This window comes from Passer domesticus, chromosome 14 (assembly GCF_036417665.1).
Source record: "Passer domesticus isolate bPasDom1 chromosome 14, bPasDom1.hap1, whole genome shotgun sequence".
NCBI lineage: Eukaryota > Metazoa > Chordata > Aves > Passeriformes > Passeridae > Passer > Passer domesticus.
The window spans coordinates 9,077,787-9,103,725 of record NC_087487.1 but is presented as its reverse complement, the minus strand read 5'-3'; the positions used below and the strand labels follow the sequence as shown (position 1 = coordinate 9,103,725).

Genomic DNA, 25,939 nt, shown 5'->3' with positions numbered 1-25,939 from the left:
GTCAAAGTGACAACTGCAAGAACTCTGTTATGGTTTGTGCCAACAAGAAAAAATTGAAGTATCAGTTTCTCATAAGCAACTGCAATTTTCTTCTGTCCAAAGGAAAAATATACTAATTCTACTCATTTTTCTCTCTTTCAGAAACTTATTGGGGAGGTGTTTAATATTGTGAGCCAACAATCTACTGCTCGACCAGGATGTATCATTGAGCTCGATGCAATAACTAACAAAGTAAATAAATGGTCGACTCTTTAGGGGTATCACATAAGGGTGTTTAATAAATTTGTTTGTTAATTAGCCTAATCTGTTGAAAAGAGACTACATTTCTCTATGACAATGACTGCCTTGAATTTTTGTGAATATTGAGATGCCTTGAGCATTTTACTAAGCCAACTTTTTGTTACCTGCTAAGAGCTCAAAGTTCATTTTTAGAGTAAAGCTATATTTTCTAAGCATAATTATTGTAGAAAACAAAACTTTACTAAAGAATGGTTTTCATGGTATCATAATTTAAAGAAAATAATTGCAATCCCCTCAAACCCAAACAAACAAAAACAACTTCTACAAGCTCAAACCTAAAAACTAGATCTAACTATCCAAATTTAAGAATGATAGTCAGGTATGACTTCAAGATTTTGTGATGGAATTGTAAAATAAATTTATAAATTAGCAAAGCTATACTTATTAATCAATGAGCAGGCAGGATAACTCAGCCTTCTTCTTACTCAGTTATTTTGATGATACATATGATATATGCTCCAGTGCTGTTTTCTGTTAGCAGCTTGTAAAAACAGTGAGTTTTACCAATTTTAATTAGAAAACTTTGGAGTTTTGTCATTTATAAATAAGTATTTCTCTATTGTCAATAGATTTCTGTGTCTTTTATGTATCAATAGCATATAGTCTTCAAATTTAAGTTCAGATTTACGAAACATTTTCCTATAATTTTTATAAATGTGTACAGGGAATACCATCTTGTTTCTCTGGAAAAAAAGGTGTTTTGCAGCATAACTTTGCCCACACTGTATTTTGGGGATGTATTTTTCCTTACCAGCAGGGAAGGATTTCACCATGAGCAGCCTTTTCTGTAGCGAGGTAAAGTTACTGTAAAGAAATATGTTGTTGTCAGAAAAGATAGATGTTAAGATACCTGAGAGAAGGAAAATATGCAATTTGTTCCCTTTTACAGGTTTCCCAAGCAATTTGCTGCAGACATGTCCTCCCACTGAAGTGGGATAAAAGTCTGAGACTTTTTGCCACTGTTATTTATTCAACACCAAAGAAATAAAAATGAATCAGATACTAATTCATCTGTCAATAACTGCAGCAGAAGTGTTATTACAGAATTTGTCTGTTCTGGCAGACCTCGGTGAAATTATTTCAATATACAAATGATGAGTTCTAGAACATGCTGTTCATAATATGAAAGGAAAATATTTGGGTTTTCTGATGATAATTTTAAACTTTATAAAAGAAAGTCTTCCTTGTTGGTAGCTAGATTGCACAGGGGAAATAATTAATTGCATTAATACTAAATTTTGCTGTACTGTTCTGGAAGCATAACAATTGCTCAATGTTTCAGTGTGGCTCAAACACACAATTGCTTCATGTCTTCCAAGAAGACTTCATTTTGGGATACAAACCACATAAGGAGGATGCAGAAGGGAAGGAAACTGAAATATTTTTCCAGCCATCACAAGGTATAGCATAAACTGTTACTAATATGAATTTAAATGGTACCAAAAATGCTTTTCAGAAATACAAGAAATCTGGCTGGCATGTGGTAATTTACTTTTAAATGATGATTTGTAAAATTTAGTGAAATGGCTGTTATGCATTGCTCATGAATTGTTGCTAAATGGTGTTAAACAAAGACTTTCTAATTGCTTCGAGTGAAACAGCTTATATGACAAAGTACTTTTTTCAAAGTATTTATGGTGTATATAAAATGTGAACAGAACGAAGCACATTTTCTGCATCAATAGGTAGTTGCAGGTGATTATGTCAATAGATCTGGATTTCAAGTTAACACAATGGAAAGTCACCGGAAGGTTTGGTAGGAGACTTCAAACTTCAAAAGAAAAAGGAAGACAGGTAGAAGAGTCTTTATAATCTAGCAAAATAGTTCAAACTGAATGGAAAGGCAAATATCTAATAAATTAGATTTGCCATTAATACTCAGTTTGTCTGTAAGTCAATAACTATTTTGTAATTCTTCTGTCATCATGACTAATCAAAATGTCAATTAAAGCATGCTACCAATGATACTGTTTCAATATTTTGTTTTATAATCTAACCATTTATTTCAAAGATGAAAATGGGGTTTTTATTGTGAGTAGTTTTTAGAGAATCTTTTGCTACGGAAAAATTATTGAGGTTAAATATAAATTTCATGACCCTATATCAATATATATGTTTATATATTATATATACTATATGTAAATTACAGGGTATCGTCCACCACCTTTCTCAGAGAAGTTCTATCTGGTAGTAATTGAAAAAGATAGTAGTGGCTGTTCTGTTCTTCAAATGTGGCATCTTCATCTCAAATCTGTGCAAGCCTGTTTAGGTGAGTGTGTGACTGTAATTTTCTTAGACATTTCTATCATATTACTTAAGATAAAACAAACTTTGGTGGTTTATTATAAAACAAATTATATCACCTTTGCCCAGCAGAAGCCTAAAAATCAAGAATCTTCAGAATAATATATCAATGTAATAGAAGCAGTAAAGTTTCTTACAAATATTGATTGCACTTTATACTACTAACAATATTAAAATGTGTTGATGGGATGAGTAATGTATTTAAGCAGTTGCTTCTTTATTTCAAACTATCAGTATTTCAGAATGTTATGGATGATTTAAATGAATAGTCACAGCATGCAATAAAACTGACACAGCATGCACACGTCGTATAATTATTTTGTGTGAAACTTGAGCACTTGTAGAAACAAATAAATTTGATTATCTGACATTCATGCTTTGTTCTTACAAACAATTTTTTAACACTGCTGGCATTTTTTTATAAAGCAAAACCTACTGAAGCATCTTCAGCAGATAATAAGCTTAGTGTACCTGAGCAGAAGACTGTGGATTCTTCTCCAGATGTATCACCTGGCACAAGTCCCATACCACGATCTTCATCAATTGCTAACCTTCAGACTGCTAGTAAACTCATTCTGAGCTCCAGACTTGTGTATAGCCAACCCCTGGATCTTCCTGTTGGTGTGGAAGTAGTAAGAGCAACTCCTTCAGCAGGTAACTTCAACAGTTTTTTCTATACAGTTGGTCCACTGTAGTGTAGTTCATAGAATTGTATCTCCCCAGCCTATAAGATTCTGATTTACTAATACAGAAAACACAAAGGACTGAAAAAGTGCTTTCAAATCATCATGCCCATGGTACATGTATCAAGTCCCCACAGGAACACTGTTCCTGAAACTTACTGTTCTAATAGTTGTAAGTGTAACTTTTATTCTTAATCTGTTAATGAACAATTTATACCCAATTGCTCATTTGCCATCATTCCTGTGTTTGATGTATAGTGGGTTTTTACCTGATGCACTTTAACCTTCTTCTGTTTGTCTTTGTATTCCTCTCATTGTTCTAAGAGCCTTTCTCTGAACTAGTTCAGTTCCAGTTTGTTTTCTTTCAATAATGACCAGAAACACAGATGATAGGTAATGTTCAAGCTGCAAGACTGTTACTGCCTCTGATATTATTTGCCCTTTTCCAAATCCAAATTAAAAAAATAACACCAGGTTGTAAAGTTCTCTAGCAGTAAGTAGACAGTGTTATGTCTGCCTTAATCATAAAGGCATTTTACTGTCTATTACTAAATGTAAATATGTTTGTTCTGACTTCAGGTCACTTGAGTTCCTCATCAATATACCCTGTCTGCCTCGCACCTTATTTGATAGTAACGTCCTGTTCGGACAACAGAGTGCGGTTCTGGAGATGCACTGTGGAGACTGACCTGAGCAGCAAAACTGAGGAGAAGGAGACATACCACTGGAGAAAATGGCCTTTAATGAACGATGAAGGGGAAGACAACAGCAGTACAGTGAGCATAGTAGGAAGGCCGGTTGCTGTTAGCTGTTCTTACACAGGACGTCTTGCAGTAGCATACAAACAACCCATACAGCATAATGGGTTTGTTTCCAAAGAATTTTCCATGCATGTTTGTATACTTGAATGTGAGTCTACTGGAGGATCAGAGTGGGTTTTGGAACAGACAATTCATCTGGATGATTTAGTTAAGGTTGGAAGTGTACTTGACTCAAGGGTCAGCGTGGATAGTAATTTATTTGTTTACAGTAAATCAGATGCTTTCTTGAATAAAGACAAATACCTGGTGCCCAGTATCAAGCATTTGGTGCATTTGGACTGGGTTTCAAAAGAAGATGGTTCACATATACTGACAGTTGGAGTGGGTGCCAACATCTTCATGTATGGAAGGCTTTCAGGGATTGTAACAGATCAAACCAGCAGCAAAGAGGGAGTAGCTGTCATCACCCTGCCACTAGGAGGGAGCATAAAACAAGGTGTGAAGTCAAAGTGGGTGTTGCTGAGGTCCATTGATTTGGTTTCATCTGTGGATGGCACTCCTTCCCTGCCTGTGTCCCTGTCCTGGGTGAGAGATGGAATACTGGTGGTGGGAATGGACTGTGAAATGCACGTTTATGCCCAGTGGAAACACGCAGTCAAGTTTGGTAATGGAGAAAGCGATGTTTTTCCTTCTGAAGACTCAACAACACAAGATCCCCTCAAAACAAGCGCAGTAGTGAAGAAGACGAGTGTAATTGATGGGGCAGGTGTTGTGGATGATGTTTTTGGCACTCCAACTGTAATTCAGGATGGGGGCCTCTTTGAAGCTGCTCATGTTCTTTCACCTACTCTACCCCAGTATCATCCCACCCAGTTATTAGAACTGATGGACCTGGGTAAAGTTCGCCGAGCCAAAGCCATTCTGTCGCATTTAGTTAAATGCATTGCAGGAGAAGTTGCAATAGTCAAAGACACAGAGGCTGGAGAAGGGACTGGTCCTAAACGCCATCTTTCTCGCACCATCAGTGTGAGTGGCAGTACTGCCAAGGATACCATTACTGCTGGGAAGGATGGCACCCGAGACTACACAGAGATAGACTCAATTCCCCCACTGCCGCTGTATGCACTGCTTGCTGCTGATCAGGATGCCACCTATGTTGCCGAAGAAACTTCTAAAATACCTCAGGGCTCTGAAGACCATGCAAAGAGAAAAGCAGAGGATCAGTACTCGGATCTGTTCCAGATTCAACCTGTTACAACGGAAGACTTTATAGATTTTGAGCCTGAAAAGAGGGAGAGTAAATCCAAAGTGATTAATCTGTCACAGTATGGGCCAACTTACTTTGGCCGAGAGCATGCCAGTGTCCTTTCAAGCCACCTGATGCACTCAAGTTTGCCAGGCCTCACTCGACTGGAGCAGATGTTCCTTGTAGCTTTGGCAGACACTGTGGCCACGACAAGCACTGAACTAGATGAGAACAGAGATAAGAATTACTCAGGTTAGTAACTGACATGTTATTGAATTGACATTCTTATTCTTCTCAGCAAAGGTAAACTTAGTCCTTGGGTATTTTGGGATAAAAAAGATGAAAGCTAGCATCACTTATTCAGGTTAGATACAGCAGGAAAGAAAAACAGATGTAAGTAAGAACTTGAAGTTCATACATAATAAATATCTTGTAGTTCAGGTTGTCAGCAGCCTTAGAAACATACATTTCTCACACACTGTTATGATAGCTTGTATCTCTGCCTACTGTATGTTTCAGCTGCATGTTTAAAAGTGTTTTCTGTGGCACAGGAAGAGATACCTTAGATGAATGTGGCCTCCGGTACCTGCTGGCCATGCGCCTGCACACCTGCCTGCTGACATCCCTGCCTCCCCTGTACCGTGTCCAGCTGCTCCACCAAGGTAACCCTCACAGCTCTGCTTACCTTTGATTTATAATGTCATATTTCTATTAGCTGCATATTAATTTCTATGTCCTTAAGGCCATTATCTTGCAAAGGCTTGGTGTAGACTTCCCTACATAGACTGTAAATAGCAAAAAAATTACAGCTTTAGAGTAGAATATTCTGGCCTATCCAGTTTGAGGCATGAATAAATTGCCCAACACAGATTGTATATATAATTCATTGTTTCTGCTAGAAGAATTAAGAAATTTCCTTACATGAGCATGGGTTTATCCTAAAGAATATTCTATTATTTTCATCACAACAGGTTGGGTTTTTTTGCTTAATCTGAGTAAATGTTGTGAAATAACACAAGTTATTTCACAATACAAGCAAAGAAGTTACCACCTAAAGAGCAGAGAGAAGGGTTTCTGGCCCAAAATGGGTCTGCTTCCATTATAACAGTATATTTTTCCTTTGGTCCTTCAACATATAATTCTTGTATAGTTATGAAGAGGGTACTGGAAAATTATGAAAGAAGTACAGAGGGGAGGACATCCCTAGCAAGCAAAAAGATACTTCAGCTGTTCATTTAACAGCTCTACTTCCTTTTGGGGGAATCAGTGTCTCTCAGATGTACCCAGCCCTTGGGTTGGAGACCCCACTTTGCATCCCTGAAATATTCCATTTGCTTATTAGCAACTCTTAGTCTTCTGAATTGTATTGGTTTATGTTATTGTTTAGGCCTGTCAACTTGCCATTTTGCATGGGCTTTCCATTCTGAGGCGGAGGAGGAGTTGATCAATATGATTCCTGCTATCCAGAAGGGAGACCCACAGTGGTCTGAGCTGAGAGCTATGGGCATTGGTTGGTGGGTCAGGAATATCAACACTCTCCGAAGGTGCATTGAGAAGGTACCTTTTACTGGCTACAGATTCTAGCTCCATGCTGTTAGATGTGTCTACTATACTGAATTTCCAAGACATCTAATGTAAAAATACATTTTTAAATATTACAGTTCATTCAAAGAATCCAGGAGCAAAACAATTATCCTAGTACTCCAAATCCAATTACATGAGAGTCCTATACAAAACCCAGTGTTCATTCAAGAAATACTGTTATTAGCTTAAGTATTTTTAAGTAATGGATTGCCAGAGAAATTTCACCTAATAGTATGAGTTACTGTAACAATTTAAAAGAAAATATTTTTATTTGCACATTGCTAATGTCCCACTGTGCTTGAGAGGAGTTGCTGTCTGCAGTAGTGCTGTATTTCTGACTCTTAAAAGCATTTGCAGTGTAGAGCTCTGTTACATAGGAATCAAACATCACAGAAATTACTTTGCTGCTTTGTAGAAATAACACAGTCTACCTGGCAATCCTCTGTGACAAAGAACACAGGTTATTTAGCTAAAAGCAGCTTTTACATGTTCATCAATAATAGTAGGCTTTGTTCACTACAGGTTGCAAAAGCTTCGTTCCAGAGGAACAATGATGCCTTAGATGCTGCACTTTTTTACCTTGCTATGAAGAAAAAAGCAGTGGTGTGGGGTCTGTTTAGGTGAGTTCTGCTGACTTGAAGTTTGATTAAATCTTAATTGAACCAGGAATACAAAGCAGAATTCATTCAAGAGTAGAGTTAATTTCAAGTAATGTTGTTCAAGTGATAGTATGCTGAGGTATATAATAAATAGCTCTATACATTGCATTTCTTTATACAGGTCCCAGCATGATGAAAAGATGACTGCCTTTTTCAGCCACAACTTCAATGAAGACCGATGGCGTAAAGCTGCTTTAAAAAATGCTTTTGCTTTGTTGGGAAAACAACGTTTTGAGCAGTCAGCTGCATTTTTCTTGCTAGCAGGTTCACTAAAAGATGCTATAGAGGTATCTGCTTTTGAGAAATTAAGTTTCAGTTTTTAATTTGATCTATGTTACTGCATCCTTACAAGCTGTCCTCTGAAGTTTTCACAATTTGTGGCAGCACAAATGGGATGGTATGTCCACACAGGACCCCCTTTTGCCCTGCAGACATACCATTTACCTCCACAGTACTGTGAAAAGCAACTGGGAAGCTGATTTGAAGTCCAGAATAATTGTTCAGATACCATTCCTCAGTGGAAGTACTCTTGTGAGTACTTGGAACTGTGACTCTTCTGGCAAAACTTTGTTTGAACAGCACAGTTAAGTTGTAACACTCTGTTCAGCCTCGAGCCATTCTGCATGACCTCTTGGTACAATATTAAGTAAAAAAAAAGTCAAAAGTTCTCTTGTGAAGCAGTTCTGGAATCCCTTTTTAGTGGAGCTATGATGCTGCTTGGCACAAGGGAGGTGGGAGCTGTGAGAAGGAAAAGCTAAGCAGTATCTCTCAGGAGAGGGTAGGATTTAGAGAACCTTCAGAATATCTGCCTATTTATTTTCAGTATGTTTGTCTTCACTTGAGAATGTATTTCCTCAGAGATGTAATTCTACACGAGATGGTGTGAAAAATATCTTACCAGTGACATAATAACATGAAAGTTGGAGGGTGCAATTATTCTACTAGATGGAATAAAAATAGACATCCTTATCTTCTGCCATATTATTTTTTTAATGCTATGTATTTCTACGCATATTAAATCCCTAAAATAGAGAAAAGTACACCTTTTTCCAAACAGCAGAAAATGTTACTTGGATATTTATCACTTAACGTATTTTTGACCTGAAGATTAATTTATACTTCAAAGAACAGATAAGAGGAGGAAAAAAATATCTGTTCTGTAAACATATATTGCTATTCACTTTATTTTATAGAACTCCCCTTATAAAACAACCTTTTCCCCACTCCTTATCATAGGTGTGCCTTGAGAAAATGGAAGACATCCAGTTGGCCATGGTCATTGCTCGTTTGTATGAATCAGAGTTTGAAACCTCTGTCACATACACCTCCATTCTCTATGAAAAGATTTTGGGTTGCCAGAAGGATGGAACCGGATTCAGCTGTACTAAGTTGCATTCTGATCCATTTCTGAGAAGCATTGCATACTGGATAATGAAAGATTACACACGAGCACTGGATACATTATTGGAACAAACGCCCAAAGATGATGATGAAAACCCAGGTAAGGGGAAAAATATTAATCTGATAGGGAAAACTTATTAAGAAAAGAAGAGAGGGTCTTCAACCCTCTAACACCAAACTTAGTTCCTGCTGTCAGCTAAGCTCAGGAGAGCTGTCTTTGTTTGGCACTTCTATACAATTCTTCTTTAGTAATGAATGCTCGTTGGTCTTTTTTCCAGTGGACTTAAATTCTTACTCTTACTTCTAGGAATTAGCAGTATTGTAGCAGGATTTCGTATCCCATCTATTCAAGATTAATGTTAAGTGACAGATGGCTACATAGGTTTCATGTTCCCTATAGGAATTTCCTTGGGGAAATCTCTACCTGGATGATCATCTTAGCTGCGTGCAATATAACTGCGAGGCAAATGACAGAATTTGTATCTTTCTACTCATTCAGCTCATACCTTTATTCTTTTTGTGGAGAATAAGTAATTATTTTGTTTTGTTTTGATTACTAGACCCAAAATTGTCTTTGTTTATGTGTTTTGATGAATCTCTAATGCAGCAAATAACTGCAAAACAGAATAATACTATCTAAAAGGCATTTTCAGTGGATGTCATATCTGTTTAATTCCTCAGTTATCGTCAAATCCTGCAATCCTGTGGTGTTCAGTTTCTACAACTATCTTCGGACCCACCCTTTGCTCATCCGAAGATACTTCAGCTCCCCAGAAGGAACTCTCGCCACCTTAGGTCTAAAAACTGAGAAAAGCTTTGTTGATAAAATTAATCTTATAGAAAGAAAATTATTCTTCACTACTGCAAATGCTCACTTTAAAGTGGGCTGCCCTGTACTAGCTCTTGAAGTCCTTTCCAAAATTCCAAAAATAAGAAAAAAGTCTGCTGTAGCTGGAGAAAAAGATTCATCCAGTCCTTCAATCCAGACTGACGTTTCAGATTCCAAAGCCCTACAGGATGGTGCTGGAAGTGGTGATATAGACTGGTCAAAACCCATTTCAACTTCCTTTGCTTTGGGGAGCACTGCTGAATCTTCAGCACAATTTGACTGGAGTCAACCAGCAGTAAAATTTGATGATGAGCCACTTACTCTTGATTGGGGTGAAGACAAAAATGGATCAGATGAAGAAGACAAGGATGTTGGGATAATGATGAAAAAGTCTGATTCTAAGAGTGAAGATGAGAAGACCTCAGACACCAGCATGGCTCAAACACCACATGGGGAGGTTTCTGAGGCAGGAGACACTGAGGTTGATGTTATTGCTGAGCAATTGAAATTCAGGGCCTGTTTGAAAATCCTTATGACTGAACTGAGGACTTTGGCTACAGGTTATGAAGTGGATGGAGGAAAGCTCAGATTTCAACTGTACAACTGGCTGGAAAAAGAGATTGCTGCTATGCATGAAATATGCAACCATGACACAGGGGACAAAGACTACTGTAAAACATATACCAAAGTAAATGGGGATCTGCTTGACCCAGAAGATATTATGGATAAGCCAGACATTGGCTCGTACGAACGGCACCAGATCGAAAGACGCAGGTTACAGGCCAAGCGAGAACATGCTGAGAGAAGGAAGTGGTGGCTGCAGAAGAACCAAGCTCTTCTCAGGGTTTTCCTCAGTTATTGTAGTCTTCATGGGGCACAAGGTGGAGGTTTAGCATCTGTAAGGATGGAGCTGAAGTTCTTGCTGCAGGAGTCACAGCAGGTAAAGCAATTCAAAATTAATTTCTGCTGATGAATGTGAACAGTTCTAGACTGTCAGTTATGTCAAATGCATGAGTTTGTGCCTAGATAGTTTCTGGTAATGTTCTGTTAGTCTAATGGTCATGATAATTTTAATGTTCTTGGAGAAAGAACTTGCTATTTAAGTGTGCTGCATTTCCCAATATGGATTATTTGGTTTTGAAGAATCTGCTATGTGACAGTGAGGATCAGGCTACTTATGATTATGGAATATAAATGTTGCTGTTTCATATTGTAGCTGCAGCGTTGTCTATGTTACTGTGACATAATTTTGGTCACAATTTCTAGGTACCTATATACTAAATTAAATTCACAGTTACTGAAATAAAACAATGTCATTCCTAGACCTCTACAGATCATGCAAAGGAGCTACAAAGAATGGGCTGTTAGCTTCAAGGCTCAACAAATAATATAAAGTCAGACAGGGTACTACTCACTTTACTCAGTTATGGCATTTTCTACATTTCATACAAAAAGGGATATTTTACAGCAAATGTTAACTACTACATTGAGCTACAGCAAATAATCTGATACTGGGCAAGTCTTTTCACATGCTCTAGTCCTAGAGTTTTCCTATTTCAAATAGGAGCAGCAGACAGCTGTTTTGGTGGTACTTGGCTTAGAATGTACATTAAAGAATTTTTTAAAGTTCTGTTTGTTTCCCCTTGAAAAACTCAGATGAGTAAAAATTTGGCTTTGTTCCTAAACTCAGACCCTCAGACCATTGACTATTGTACCAACTTTTGCTACTGCAAGTACATTTTTAGTTAGTGTTTCTTAACAGACAATCTTCACGCTTCCTAATGAACTACACGAAAATACTCTTCCTGCATGAAATTAAAATGTGCTCCAGCAAACATGGCTATCAGGCCTGAACCTTGTAATTATAGTAAATAATAACTTGCTTTTGACAGTAAAATCTTGTGTGTACTGAGTAGACAGCAGTGGAAGAGGATAAATAATCTGGGAAATATATTTAAGATGTAAAATTATCTCTGTGGGTTTTTTTTTCAAAGCAATGATTTTTAATACAGTCTTTTCTTTTAAAACAGGAAACTACTGTAAAGCAACTCCAGTCTCCGCTTCCACTACCCACAACACTTCCACTGCTTTCTGCAAGCATAGCGTCCACAAAAACTGTGATAGCTAATCCTGTGCTGTACTTAAACAACCACATCCATGATATACTTTACACTATTGTGCAGATGAAATCACCACCACATCCTAATATTGAAGATGTCAAGGTAATTCATAGCTTTAATCTAAGGCCTAATGTTTGATGAAATGGAAAGATAGCAGGAAAAGACAGGAATGAGCACAGGGTGAGTTTAGGAAAATTTTACTTTTTTAACAGTTGGATAGTACCATTTTCTTCACACTGGGGATTTCATTGAACTTTCCAAGAAATCCTTGCATTTCCTCTTTTTAAGAACTGGACTGTTTTTGTTGCCTTGTGAGGCAGAACCAGTTATTTTGTTACTCCTGGAGACTAATGGAATTTATAAGCACATAACTGAGGTAAGGAAAGAGATTTTGGATAAAACTATTATATTATGACTACACACATTTTTTGTATTTTATGTATATTGAGTAGGTATTGCTACATTGAACTGAAGTGTTATATAGTACAGCTTCCAGGAACCATTCCATCAAATTCATTGTCATAACAGGATGTGCTTAATCACTACTTCAGTATGCTCATTTACTGTGGCTGCTCTGTATTAGAATCAAGATAATTATCTTGACATAATATTAGAAGGTGTTGACTGCCATCAAATTATCTTGAACAAATAGTTGTGATTTTCTAAGCACTGTACTGTAAACTTAAAGTAACATTCAGTTACTATTTCTTGCACTTGCTTTAAAACTAGGACAGTCCTGCAGAACACATTTCCAATACCCTTTAGAAAGAAATGTATTTTACTCACCTTTTATATAAAACATATAGCTCATTGGTTCTCTTTCTTTTAGGTGTACACACTTCACTCTTTAGCAGCTTCTCTTTCTGCATCCATTTATCAAGCACTATGTGACAGCCACAGCTACAGGTAAAGAGGGAAGTTTTCATATAGTCCTACATTTGCAGTATACTTTGTGCATCCTAAATGGAAATTCTTCCTGCATGTGAATTAAAAAGGGATTAAATGTTTGTTAATGGGTAAAGATACTTTCACATATTAAACATTGCTAACTTTGATATGCCCATTCAATTTTACACAGATAAAATAACACCAACCATTCAGGGTTTTTCAGTAAACAGTAGGAAAATATGATGTCACTCTCATTTGGGATACTCACTTTCTCATCAGAAAAATATTTATTTGTGTGCAGCAGTCAAACAGAAGCAAATCAGTTTACTGGGATGGTCTATCAAGGACTGCTTTTGAGTGATCGACGCAGACTGAGGACAGAAAGCATCGAAGAGCACGCAACTCCAAACTCATCTCCTGCTCAGTGGCCTGGTGAGACTAAAATAAGGCTACTTTTAGCTCCACTGGGCCAGCTCCATGTGCTAGAATTATTTCACTGTCCTGTATGAGAGATTAAATAGTGGATAATCAATGACAGATGTTTCTAACTTAATTCTCAAAATAGTAACAGCCTTTCACTTCTTCATGTATCAAAACAAATAAAAATAAACTTCGTATGTGGCAAACATCTTGCTTGAAGAAGAGATGATGATCTTTAGGATAAACTTAATGACAATTTGTCACCCCAAAACGTTTTCCTCCAGTCTGCCTAACCCCTTAGCAATGCTATCTCTTTTGTCTCCACAGTACTGTCCTACATGTGTGCTGTACTTGGTATAGCTGTCAAAGCATCTAATTCTGATGTACAAGCATAAACTATGGAAATGGTGCAGGAATTTCATAGGCACGCTGAGCTGCCCATAGTATTTGCAGAGAAGTGCATTGCAAAAGTCCCAGACCTAAGAAGGCTTTTTATAATTTTGATATTTTTGATTTTAAGGAAACTGTTAACAGTATGTTTCATCTGAATAAAAGCACCATGTGGCTACTAGCGTTTACCATAAAGTGTAAAGGTAAAACATTTCCTTTTTGTCCATTTGTCCTCCTACTCATTTAATCCCATAATGTTTCCTCTTTGCAGGTGTGAGTTCACTTATCAACCTCTTAAGTTCAGCTCAGGATGAAGACCAACCAAAGCTGAACATCCTGCTGTGTGAAGCTGTGGTAGCCGTGTACCTGAGTCTGCTGATCCACGCCCTGGCCACCAACTCGTGTAACGAGCTGTTCCGGCTGGCGGCGCACCCGCTCAACAGCCGCATGTGGGCTGCTGTCTTTGGAGGGGGCGTCAAGCTGCTCGTGAAACCCCGCCGGCAGTCCGAGAACATCCCAGGTACACTGCTCCCTGCAGGTCACATTAATGATGTGCATTTTATGCCTCTTCTGGTAGGAGAACCTTCCTTCCTTTTAAAGAACAGAATTTAAGAAACTACCGGCAAGAAAACACATTCACTAAAAAGCTGAAACAAATAATAGCCTCACAGTTGTCCTTTGTAATGGTATACAACACATTTTGTATTTGCCATAAAACTGTATAGTTATTATAGTAATATTAAATGCTTATTTATAATATTTTTCAGGACTTCCAGCCATTATTTTTAGGGAAAAAAAACCCAGGTGATATAAATCAGTGTTAATACCTATGGGTTTTTTATGGGAAATGAGTGTTGTTATTTAATGACTGCAGTAAGTAGGAAACAATATTTCTGAAATCAGTTTATATTGCAAGGTAGAATTTCACCTAGCACAAGACCACAGAGAAGAAATACCAACTTCCATCTGGCAGAAAAACAGCTCATGCGTATGTAAGCTCCAACTAAACCCAGGATTTTTACAAAGATGAGCAAGTGTTAATATGCTGCATGAGCAAAAGCAAAGGTAGAGATTGAATTCAGACTCTGAAGACAAAGACAGATACAACCATTTGTGATAAACTTCAGCAATACTGAAAATCAGATCACACAGACTTTTAAATCACCAATAGGCTTGAAACTTATGCAAAAATGAGACATTCTCTCTCCAGAATATAAAACCAAACAGTAATGAGGCATTGCACCATTACAAGTATATACAACAGGTATCTGTCATTCATGGAATAAGTTAAACTCATTTAGGGCAACTATTTTCATAAGGTAATAGCATTAATAACTTCTATAAGTTGTGTTCATTTGAGATGTATTCTGTTTTCCTTTAACCTTCAAGCTGCTACAGCTTCTGATGTTGCAGAGGATGGTAATGAAGGTTTGTAAAGACTTGCAGTGTAGATGAGTGTTGGTAGTGGCTTTTTTGGACAAACAATAGCTTTTAAATACCTAGCTCCCTTGTAATAAAGTAAGTGTAATATTCAATGTTGGCAGGCCAATAGCACTTTGAAAAACAAATTCCACATTAATATTTTGGTTACTGTTGAGGCATTTTAAATCATAATCCTTGCAAGTAGACTTCAATTGTCAAAAAGCCTGTCTTTCTATTCAGGTATTTTCTTTGCTACCCTAAGAATTCCTTGGTTTATATTTGAGTAACTGCTAATTGTGCAGGATAATGTTTAGTGATATTTTACATATTCCATTATTTCTCAACAAAGTTTCTGAGTTTCCTTATTTCTTTCTTGAGAAATTTTTAGCTAAAAGACTTTTTAAAAAGCTACATCTCTTAAGAACTTAATCTAGTATCTAAATCTAAAATGTATTTTTCAAAATATATCCAATGTCTAAATGCCACAGTTATTGAATTTATCATAATGAAACTTTTTTTGATTGCACTTACTTTATTTAGGCTGGCTTTGATTCTAAATCAGTAGAAATTAGTACTAATAACAGTGGTGTTAGTTGCTTCAGTTATAAAATACAGACATTTTAAAGATGCAATACTAATATCAGCTTTTTTTAATTACCTGAATTTAGCACCTCCTCTTCCATCAGAAGAAATGGATAAACACCGCCGTCGGTTCAACATGAGAATGCTGGTGCCAGGAAGACCAGTAAAAGACAGCAATGTGCCACCACCTGTACCTGCAGAAAGACCCTCTTACAAAGAAAAGTTTATTCCTCCAGAACTCAGCATGTGGGACTATTTTATGGCAAAGGTAATTGAAAATGCCATCAAGTTTTAAAGGACAAAAATAAAGTGAAAATTTTGAGCACTCTTAGTAGTGAGATGCAGAATATTATCCTGATGATAAAGGAAAAAGAGCTTACAAGTCTATTACTTCACTTTCAAAACATGCCTCTTGTCAGTAATGGTGATTAACACTTACCCCCCCTTGCTAATTATTTGTATTTCTAGGGATATTGACTTAGAGGTTAAATTGCTGTCACTTAAATTCTATGAGACTCATAAATGAAGTCAGAGAAGAGATGAGAATATTGTTTTTATCCAGACTTTTGCTTTGCATTGCAGCCCTTTCTCCCTTTATCAGACAGTGGTGTTATCTATGATTCTGATGAAAGCATTCACAGTGATGAGGAAGAGGATGATGCTTTCCTCTCTGATGTGCAGATCCAGGAACACACTGATGCCAATTCTTACAGGTCAGCAGAAATTGTCACTATTTTAGAATAATTTTGTTAAATGCTTACCTTTGCTTCCAAATACAAAAAACTTATGGATCTTCTGCACCATCCAACATAATTGAAACAATTTTAGTACTGTGGGCAGACTTGCCTGTGGCAGTGGGATTACAGAAATTACAAATTCTCATCACAACAACAGTTCCCCATTTACTTGCCAGAAAAAAGGGATTAGGAAGTTAAAGTTGTGTGGTTTGCAGTTTTTTGGGGAGGGGAAAAGAACTGAGAAACACCCATTTTCAGTTTTAAGGCTCAAAATAATGTAGCACAATGCCAGCTTTAGAATAATGGTTTAGACTGCTGATTCAAGCATGGAGTTTATCAGTGAGGTGCAGGTTAAATACAACCTTCCTACAGTGTTTTTCTAACCTGTGTATTTGCTTGAAGATGAAAAAAACTCTGTAGATAACTCTTAATGGTTTTTTAACGTGACTAAATCTATTCTTTTTATACAGCTGGGCTCTTCTACATCTGACAATGGTAAAATTAGTTCTGCACAACATTAAGAACTTCTTTCCCATTGCTGGTCTGGAATTCACTGGTATGCTAAATCCTGCTTTACATTTTATTTTTCTGCATATATGGCTTTCTATTGGACTTCATGTTCTAATTTTAACTTTAAAATTAAAATAATTAAATATATTATTTATTACAATTGCCAACATGTACATTTCCTTTCAAGATTTTTTTTGATGGTTATGTTGTTATGGGGATTTTATATTCACTGTAGCTTAATATTTTTTTTTCTCTGAGCCTTACTTCATTAATATTTCTGTTTAGATCTGCCTGTAACATCTCCATTGGGCATTGCTGTAATAAAAAATTTAGAACACTGGGAACAGATTCTTCAAGATAGAATGGACCAGTTTGAAGGTCCACCTCCAAACTACATCAATACTTACCCCAGTGACCTGGGTGTAGGGGCAGGACCAGCTATTCTCCGCAATAAAGCCATGATTGAACCTGAGAACACACCATTCAAGTAAGTATTTTTTTGCTAGCAAAACCACATTCTTTGATCACAAAAATTCTAAAGAGCATTTCCTCCTCATGTTAAACAGCCAAACAAAGATTGTCTAGCTCTTAAGTCTAGTAGCCGGTGTTTTACAGAAACCATTTTCCCACATCCCTTTGTTCATTCTTATGCGGCTGCCTTTACTTCCTCTGCTGCACTTCTCACAACTGCAACAAGAGAGGAAAATGAGGAAAGAGCAGAGGTTGTAGGAATCAAGGGCAGTGGCTGCTGCTGGAAACACCCTATTCAACCTGTTTGACTATTCCTTCAGTAGCAGTTGTCTCTCACTCTATCCCAGCAGCAGCAGAGTTATATAATACATGCAGATGTCTGGGGGAGGAGAAAGACAGTTGTACTAAGGTCCTTTTAAGGCTAATCCTCTTGTGTTTAGACAGTGTCATGCCTGGAGGTGTCTGTAAATGCAGATAGTGAACTGTGTTTTCAATTCAGAAATAGCTTGCTTTTCTCAATATATTAAACTACAACTGAGTCAACAGTGCAAAATGAGTCAGCAGTGCCCTGGCAAGCCAGGAGGGCCAAGTGTGTCCTGGGGGCATCAGGAACAGGACAGCCAGCCAGGAAAGGGAGAGGCTTGTCCTACTCTGCTCTGCACCGGGGCAGCCTCACCTCGAGGGCTGGGGCAGTTTTGGGTGCCACAATAAAGATATAAAACAATTTGGGAGCATTCAAAGGAGGGCAGTGAAGGTGGTGAAGGGTCTGGAGGTGAAGCCGTGTGAGGAGCAGCTGAGGGCACTGGGTCTGTTCAGCCTGGAGGAGACTGAGGGCAGACCTCGCTGCAGGTACAGCCTCCTTGTGAGGGGAAGAGGAGGAGCAGGCACTGATCTCTGCTCCCTGGTGACGGTGACAGGACATGAGGGAATGAATGGCCTGAAGCTATGTCAGTGGAGGCTTAGGTGTGTAATGAGAAAAAGCTTCTTCACCCAGGAGATGGCTGGGCACTGGAACAGGCTCCCTGGGGAGGTGGGCACAGCACCACCAACGAAGTTCCAGAAGTATTTGATCAACACTCTCAGGCACATGGTCGAATTCTCAGATTTGAGTTAGACTTCAATGATCCTTGTGGGTCCCTTCTAACTCCGGATACTCTGTGTTTCTTTCTTTCTTCTGTTTTATGCAGATCAAAGGATTACTCAGCTCTTCCAGCAAAAAGGCTCTGGCATTTTCTTGTGAAGCAAGAACTTCTTCAGGAGACTTTCATAAGATATATATTCACAAAGAAAAGAAAGCAGAGTGAGGTAAACAAAGGATGTAACTTTTTTTTAAAAAAAAGCTCAATTATAACTGTTTTGTAGTCTCCTCAGTATTTAGTTTTTCTTCCCATTTTTCACTGACATTTCAGTTTCTCTCATTTAACAATGTTTGGATTTTTTTTCAAAATCAACATGACTGCCATGTTGTTGATTGGGATAGCAACTGAACCAAATATTTTTAAACAAGTCATATTTCACCTTTATGTATTTGAATACTATCCTAATAAACAGAACATTTGCAATAACAGTAACAAGCAAAGAAATTTGAAAATTCTTTCTTTTTTTGGTGTGTCATACTGAAAAAGAAATTTAAATGTGCTATTCATTTGTGTATATGTATATATGCATGAGTAATATATACATATAAAGGTAATATTATATAGCAATATATAATATGGGGCTTTACAAATTGTACCAGTTGCAACTGCTATGTTCTGACTGAAAATTTAAGCAAGCACATAATTATCATGGGAAATAAGTATATTATTTGGTATCTTTTAGAATTCCTGTAAGTATGGAGTTTGTGTGTGTATTATTCCTCCATTTATTTACTATATCATACATTTTGTGTTCATCTAGGAGGCATTACATTTTAAGTGAGTTTGTTTAGCTTCCTGTCTTAGTTTCTGTGCCTTTTATAAAAAGTTAAAAATACATTTGTCATCATTTACTGACAGAGTGGCCTTTAAAATCTAGTTTGGAATGTTTCATTCTTTTTTTATATTTGTTTGTGCATGTGTTTTGTGTTTGTGACTGTGTGATGTTATGTAGTCTGTAGAAGATCGTGTGGAGCAGGTCAAACAAAACTGCGTAGCAGAAGATCACAAAAACAAGGTAGTATCCCTTCTCCCAAACCTCTAGCACATTCTTAAAAGTTCTGTGGAACTGGCTTTTCTTTTCTAATGTGACTAACAGAAGCTGTGTGTTCTGTGTAGTCTGTGTGACAGGCTTTTAATCCATGAACTAACTTCAGATGTCCTGATAATTGGGATGAGTGAACACCTTGTAAATAGTGTTGCACACACAACTTTGTGTTTCTTACACTCAAATATCACTTTTGGCTACTAGAACACCAAAGAGTATGAGAAGTCTAAAGTGTAGCTACTGAAACAATGCTAAGGCCACTGAACTTTTCTTGCATGAATTTTGTATAGATTTTTGCACTCTGAATGTATCACTAAAAAATGGATTTTCACACTAATTGAAGCTTTTTATAAATGTTTTGTAGGTTGAAGCAGATCTTGGATACCCTGGAGGAAAAGCAAAAATCATTCACAAAGAATCAGATATGATAATGGCATTTGCAGTTAACAAGGTAAGCCTCAAATACTACAAGAAATGTAATAAAATATCTTAATTATAGTTAGTATAAATTTTGTGTTTGTGCTGCATAGGCAAACAGCAATGAAATTGTTTTGGCATCTACACATGATGTTCAAGAACTTGATATTTCAGCTCTACTGGCTGCTCAGTCGTTTATATGGATTGGGGAAGAATATGACAGAGAGTCTAAAAGGTAGGATTGTTTCTTTGTGGTTATATTAATAAGAGTATTGATATTCTGTGAGGCTGTGTCTGTATTACCTGTGTAAGCACAAATGGAGCATACAAAAAACATTAATTACTCTTCTTCGGTAGGTTTCAGATTGCTTTGCAAGTGAGGGAAAGCAAGAGAATAATTACTGTCTTTAAGAATGTGTGCAGTGTGCAGTGAAGTGAAATCCCATGTGGTGCATAAGATAATGAAGGAAGTGCTGCCTTGGACACCCTGCAGTTCCCTTGCATCAGTGCAGTGTGGAGGGCAGCTGTGGTAGCTGATGCTGGCTGTTCTGTCCCCTCCATTCCTGTGCTGAGAGCTGTCAGTGCATCACCTGCAGCGAGCACTCCTCTGCACCAGCTCCCTGCACACTGCACACACAGGTCAGGGACAGCCCAACAATATTCTTCTCAGGGAAGTTTATATTCTTATACTGGGATCCTCTCTTGAGATTAAACGTGGATAGATTTGGGGCTCATGGAAAGAATTTGTATTGCGTAAGTGCAGGAATTATCAATTTATAGCCTCATTATTGTCACTTCCTCTACCCACTGCCATTAGGCTCTTGACAAATATTAAAGATTATTAGGAGCAAAGAAGTGTTTGTTTAAAGCAGAACTGTTCTTTTACAGTTCTGATGACGTTGACTTCCGTGGTTCTACCACAACACTGGCTCCTTCAAGTGCACCATCATTTGGAGTGAGTCAGATCCAGCCATCTCCATCCATGCCCTGGCTAGGCACTGGGCAAACCAGCACTGGAGCTGGTGTGGTGAGTACTTCTGTGTGTGCAGCTCAGGAGAGCTGGTGTTCATCATCTGTTACTTACTAGAGAGACCTAGTGTGCATTAGTCATCATATGTCAATCCAGTATTGACATGAAAGGCCAACAGCAACCAAGACCTGGCCAAAAAGAAGGCCAAACTAAACATTTTCTCATATACTGTGGCACAGAATTATTGTGATATAGAAAATAATGGGTCAGTCTGGGTGGTTTATTGTGGGAAATAGTAAAGGTAAGAAGACTTTCAGAAAGCTGGGAAAGCAGGCCTTAGAAACAGAAAGAGAATGAAATTAGAGCTGGCTGCAGCTGCAAAGGCTGAAAGTAGAAAAGTTACAATAGTACAGCAAGCAAGGACATGAAACAATAATTTGAGTTTTAGGCTTGGCCAAGATAGACCTTAAGACTGCAGAAAAATATGCTTATGCATTGTTATAGTAGAAAGTTTTAAGCTTAATAATGAAGTATTGTGTGTTGCTAATAGAAAGCATACAAGCAAGCATTGTGTGAAGCAGGTGTACGTGTGCTTTTAGACATAGGCTAGAACAATTGTCTGCTACTGGCTAGAAAGTTTTTAAAATGCTCTGTAACAAAGAAATCTTTGGCGGCTGCTGGCAAGACATGAGCTGTTGCCATCTGCCATTTGTCTCAACTGTGTAATGAGACTGGTCCTGCAATAAAGCTCAAGGAATGTACCCCAGCAATCCCATCCTGTTCATGAAAAACCACCAACAGTTTTCTTTCTTATGGGAATTTTGATGTAGGACCATTCAAATAATGTTAGCTTAATAGATTTTGGGATTTTTTAACTAGGGGACACTTACCATGTAATAGTATAAACAAAATTGAATAGTGTGTTTGTATTTTTCAAAATTATTTTCATTTTTCTTTGTTTCATATAAAGCTGATTAAAAGAAATCTGAATAACGTCAAGAGAATGGCTTCACATCCAGTCCATCAGTATTGTAAGTGAATCATTAGTATGGAATTTATAATTTTTACAAAATACTGTACTGTTAATGATCATCTTTTAATCTTAGATCTTACAGGAGCACAAGATGGAAGTGTCCGAATGTTTGAGTGGACAAGGCCACAGCAGCTGGTGTGCTTCCAGCAGGCTGGGAATGCCAGGGTGACAAGGATGTATTTCAATGCCCAGGGAAATAAGGTAAGTACAACATCTAGGGTTTGGGGGGGGGCTGGAGTTTTTATTCACAAGGAAACGTTTGGTTGTGCTGTGACCTCTAAAGCAGTTTTACTGCTGCCATGCAGAACACTTAGGATGCCCTAGAACAATTATATTGTGTTGTGCATCTTGGCTGCATGTGGGAGCTTTGTAATGAACCCTGACCTGCTTTCTCTTCTCTCAGCTCCACACTGCTATCCCATATCCTATTTGCCACATTTCCACACCATGTGGTGACCTTCTAAAATTAAATATTTTTTAGAAACTACGGAGATTCCTTATTTTATAGATGTACACTTTTATCAATAATAGAATCATTAGGGCTGGAAAAGACCCCCAAGATCATCAAGTCCAGCTGTCAATCATTACAGGCACAGGTCTTCAAGAAGTGCCTCCCTACATTCTGGCCAAAATAAAGTTTTCATAGAATGCAATACCTAGAAGAACGTGGAAGACAGGGATAATTCAGGCCATAAGTTGAAGACTGTGAGTGTATTCCACTAGAGTGGAGAGCAGAAAGAGTATGAAAAGACATGCTTTGGCCAGAAGTGACTCTGTGAGGGATATGAAATCCAGAAAGAAGAATAGAGAAAGAAATTGGGAGGAATACCCACCTTTTCAGTTTTTCATGTTGCCTCTTCTATTATTTTAACAGGTCTTGTCTGTATTTTTACTGGCAAAATATTTCACTTCATTATAGTTAAAAGCTATAAAAAGTGAATTAAAGGTGTTTGGGCATGACTGTACATAGCTATAAAACAGCAAAGGTGAAATAGCTAGAAATATAAAGTATCTCTCAGCATATATATTTTCAGGTGGATACAATGTCATTTAAACTTAGCCTAAAACTTATTATAAAAATGTATTTTGATTGTGCTCTGAGATATTGCAAACTTACCATTATGTGGGAATCAATCTTAAGTTAGAAATTAAGAAGTACTTGGTGTTGCTGTGCTTCACATGAAGGTCATGTGGGCAGGATTTGTGAACTCCAACTGAAAAGAGAAAATATGAAAAGTATTTCTAAATATTTCTAAAATTATTTTGTAAAACACAGAACATGCTGCATAGAATATACAATATCAAATGTTATTCATTTTGGTTAACAAATATAGCTAGCTCACTTATCTTACCATTCATGACTACAATCTTTCCACAATTGTTCTTATCATGCTTTTATGGCATGCTATCATGTATCTTACTTTTTTAGCATTTTCAAGCAGAGTCATGGAGTAATGATGCCTTTGTTAGCTTTAGCATCTAACATTAGGATTTGGAAGATAAGCTTCCATGCTTTCTGCATTTCCAGAACAGAAGTGAGTATGCAGGAGAGCATCAATCATTAAATAATCATTAAACAATCAGCACTGAACTCACTTGGCTTCTAAACTAGTTTTGGTTTTTTTTGTCTTGACGGTCATTGTTATTGATATTCAATTTTCAGGGGAAGGTTTGGTAGTTCAGGTGGCTTTTTCCCTGAAGTCAGCAGTTTACTAACATGAAGCATCCAGTAACCACCATGCCATGCTAATAAATGCAGTTTATTCCTTACAGTGTGGTGTTGCTGATGGTGAAGGTTTTCTAAGTATTTGGCAAGTAAACCAAACCACCTCAAATCCTAAGCCCTACCTGGTAAGTAAACAGAATTTTTTTACTGTTTTTATTATTATTGTAGAGAAAAGCAAAGTCTTTGAAACTTGAGACAGGCCCAGAGCATACAACTTTAATGAGACATATTTGATTTTGCTGCTTTTTAACTGGCACACTTCATCAAAACAACTGCAGAGTTTCAATGATCTTTGCAAAATCAATTGCACTATAACCATAAGCTACAGTGTAATTACAAATACTCCTTCAACATTTCCTGTGTTCAAATTAATAATCAGAGCCACAACTAATGACTATAACCCCAAAACTTATTAAAAATACACTCTTCAATACATTTCACTGCTTCTTAACATGAAGACCATGGTTAATTTAAAACTCAGGCTGTTGTCGTACACTGTACTGCAGATTTGTTCTTTGTCACTTATTGTAGTATTTTTCATTTTATACTGGATTTTAGTCCATTGATCCATTCTCAGTTTCAAACTGTCAGTTTTTAAGCTTTGTTTCAAAGACTCTTTGTGTTTTGCTATCACTGACATCAGACTGACAGTAGTTACTTCTGATGCAAATAACAACTGGTAAGATTGCACTTTTCTGTTTGTTTTGTTTTTAATAGAGTTGGCAGTGCCACAGTAAAACCACAAGTGACTTTGCATTTATAACCTCCTCAAGTCTAGTTGCTACATCGGGACAATCCAATGATAACAGGTGTGTTTAAAGAAACAATGAAGAATTTCAAAACTGCTTTTTCATCTCCCTTAACTTGCTAAGCTCTTGGGCATTAATGTATGGCTGACATTTTAAGGCTCACTGTTCTAAGTTTTGTTACTGCTTGAACTTGCCAGATAATTTCTTTGAATATCATTTCTTCAGTTGCTTGTTTCCAAGTTTTGTTTGTGTGAGGAGTGGTCAATAATTAACCAGTTTTTTCAGGTTGTATTCCCAATGCAACTACTTTGACATGATGCTGTTGCTGGGGGTAAAAATCTGTTCAGCAAAGCAAGATAATTCTTTTTCTCTGAAAAGAATAACTTCTAGAATTATTTGAAACAACCTTTGATAAGTGCACATTTAAAGAGTAGAAGGTATGGTTCTACTAAAAAGCATAAAAGAGCAAAGAAAATGATTAAAACTCTTAGTTCTTTGCAAATGCTCTCCAATGTCTGCAGAATGTTCACTTCTGCCTTCTAGACTGACATAAAATGTGAGCACTTTTGAAGTCGTGTCACCCCATGAGTCACTTGGAAAGAGGCCATAATGATTTTGGTTTTTTTCTCCCTCAGAAATGTGTGCCTCTGGGACACCTTGGTTTCATCTAGTAACAGTCTTATACATGGTAAGTACTATGGTGAAAATTAAACCTCTGCTTCTTACTGACTAAGGAAATACAGCTTGTGTGTGCAATTGGGACAAGGGGAAAACCTTATACTGGGGAACAGATCTAAGTTTGTTTTGCACACGAATACATGAACCTGGTTCTGCATGTTCTCTACCATGATGTTAATCTGCTCTATATGGAAAAGTATGAAGGAAGAACATCACAGAATTGTTTGGGTTGGAAGGGACTTTAAAAATCATCTCTTTCCACTCCCCTTGCCATGGGCAGGGACACCTTTCACTAGACCAGGTTGCTCAAGATCAGCTATACTTTTTCTAAATCAGGAATTTATCTGAACTTCATATAATGAATTTTATATTTTCTCAAATTTTAAATTCAGGTATGACCCTGTATTCTAAAGTAACTTAGACTGCATATCATGCTTTCTTGTGCATTAGATCTAGGTATTTCTTATGAAAGCACTAAGCTGTCAGCTGATAAGACATTACCCATATGAAGGAATGTGTCTGCAAAGATAGAAAATATTCAGGTAGCAATTTATAGAAGAAAGGCATTTTAAGATTGATAACTTACAGTTTCAAATCTATTCTGACATCCTTGTTCTTCAGCCTTCACTTGTCACGACCACGGTGCCACAGTACTTCAGTATGCGCCCAAGCATCAACTGCTCATTTCTGGAGGTAGGAAGGGATATATCTGCATCTTTGACATCAGACAGAGGCAAATCCTGTTCACCTTCCAAGCACACGAGTCAGCTGTTAAGGCCCTTGCACTGGATCCTTCCGAGGACTATTTTGTTACAGGCTCAGCTGAAGGCAACATGAAGGTAAGGCATGGAGGAGCTGGCTTCTGGAGGAGGGTG

General features: G+C 37.4%; 1 protein-coding gene across 6 annotated transcripts in view; it reads left to right on the top strand.

The window, feature by feature from the left end:
- Positions 1 to 25,939, top strand: part of DMXL2 (Dmx like 2) — a 58,183-nt gene that overhangs the window by 19,571 nt on the left and 12,673 nt on the right. For 5 of the 6 annotated variants that reach the window (XR_010347461.1, XR_010347460.1, XR_010347459.1 and 2 more), the window contains exons 14-43: positions 142 to 231; positions 1,583 to 1,700; positions 2,450 to 2,569; positions 3,031 to 3,258; positions 3,867 to 5,546; positions 5,846 to 5,956; positions 6,682 to 6,851; positions 7,401 to 7,498; positions 7,659 to 7,824; positions 8,774 to 9,038; positions 9,620 to 10,707; positions 11,798 to 11,989; positions 12,717 to 12,793; positions 13,077 to 13,207; positions 13,857 to 14,105; positions 15,676 to 15,857; positions 16,172 to 16,302; positions 16,797 to 16,882; positions 17,122 to 17,323; positions 18,495 to 18,612; positions 19,399 to 19,461; positions 19,856 to 19,942; positions 20,022 to 20,143; positions 20,797 to 20,935; positions 21,849 to 21,909; positions 21,985 to 22,112; positions 23,685 to 23,762; positions 24,355 to 24,446; positions 25,022 to 25,074; positions 25,686 to 25,903. Coding sequence is in view for 3 of the 6 variants with exons in the window: in XM_064388619.1 (XP_064244689.1) it covers positions 142 to 231; positions 1,583 to 1,700; positions 2,450 to 2,569; positions 3,031 to 3,258; positions 3,867 to 5,546; positions 5,846 to 5,956; positions 6,682 to 6,851; positions 7,401 to 7,498; positions 7,659 to 7,824; positions 8,774 to 9,038; positions 9,620 to 10,707; positions 11,798 to 11,989; positions 12,717 to 12,793; positions 13,077 to 13,207; positions 13,857 to 14,105; positions 15,676 to 15,857; positions 16,172 to 16,302; positions 16,797 to 16,882; positions 17,122 to 17,323; positions 18,495 to 18,612; positions 19,399 to 19,461; positions 19,856 to 19,942; positions 20,022 to 20,143; positions 20,797 to 20,935; positions 21,849 to 21,909; positions 21,985 to 22,112; positions 23,685 to 23,762; positions 24,355 to 24,446; positions 25,022 to 25,074; positions 25,686 to 25,903 (6,543 nt within the window). In the remaining 3 variants the exon portion in view is untranslated. The remainder of the gene's footprint in view (positions 1 to 141; positions 232 to 1,582; positions 1,701 to 2,449; positions 2,570 to 3,030; positions 3,259 to 3,866; positions 5,547 to 5,845; positions 5,957 to 6,681; positions 6,852 to 7,400; positions 7,499 to 7,658; positions 7,825 to 8,773; positions 9,039 to 9,619; positions 10,708 to 11,797; positions 11,990 to 12,716; positions 12,794 to 13,076; positions 13,208 to 13,856; positions 14,106 to 15,675; positions 15,858 to 16,171; positions 16,303 to 16,796; positions 16,883 to 17,121; positions 17,324 to 18,494; positions 18,613 to 19,398; positions 19,462 to 19,855; positions 19,943 to 20,021; positions 20,144 to 20,796; positions 20,936 to 21,848; positions 21,910 to 21,984; positions 22,113 to 23,684; positions 23,763 to 24,354; positions 24,447 to 25,021; positions 25,075 to 25,685; positions 25,904 to 25,939) is intronic. The other variant, XM_064388621.1, reaches the window with a different exon arrangement.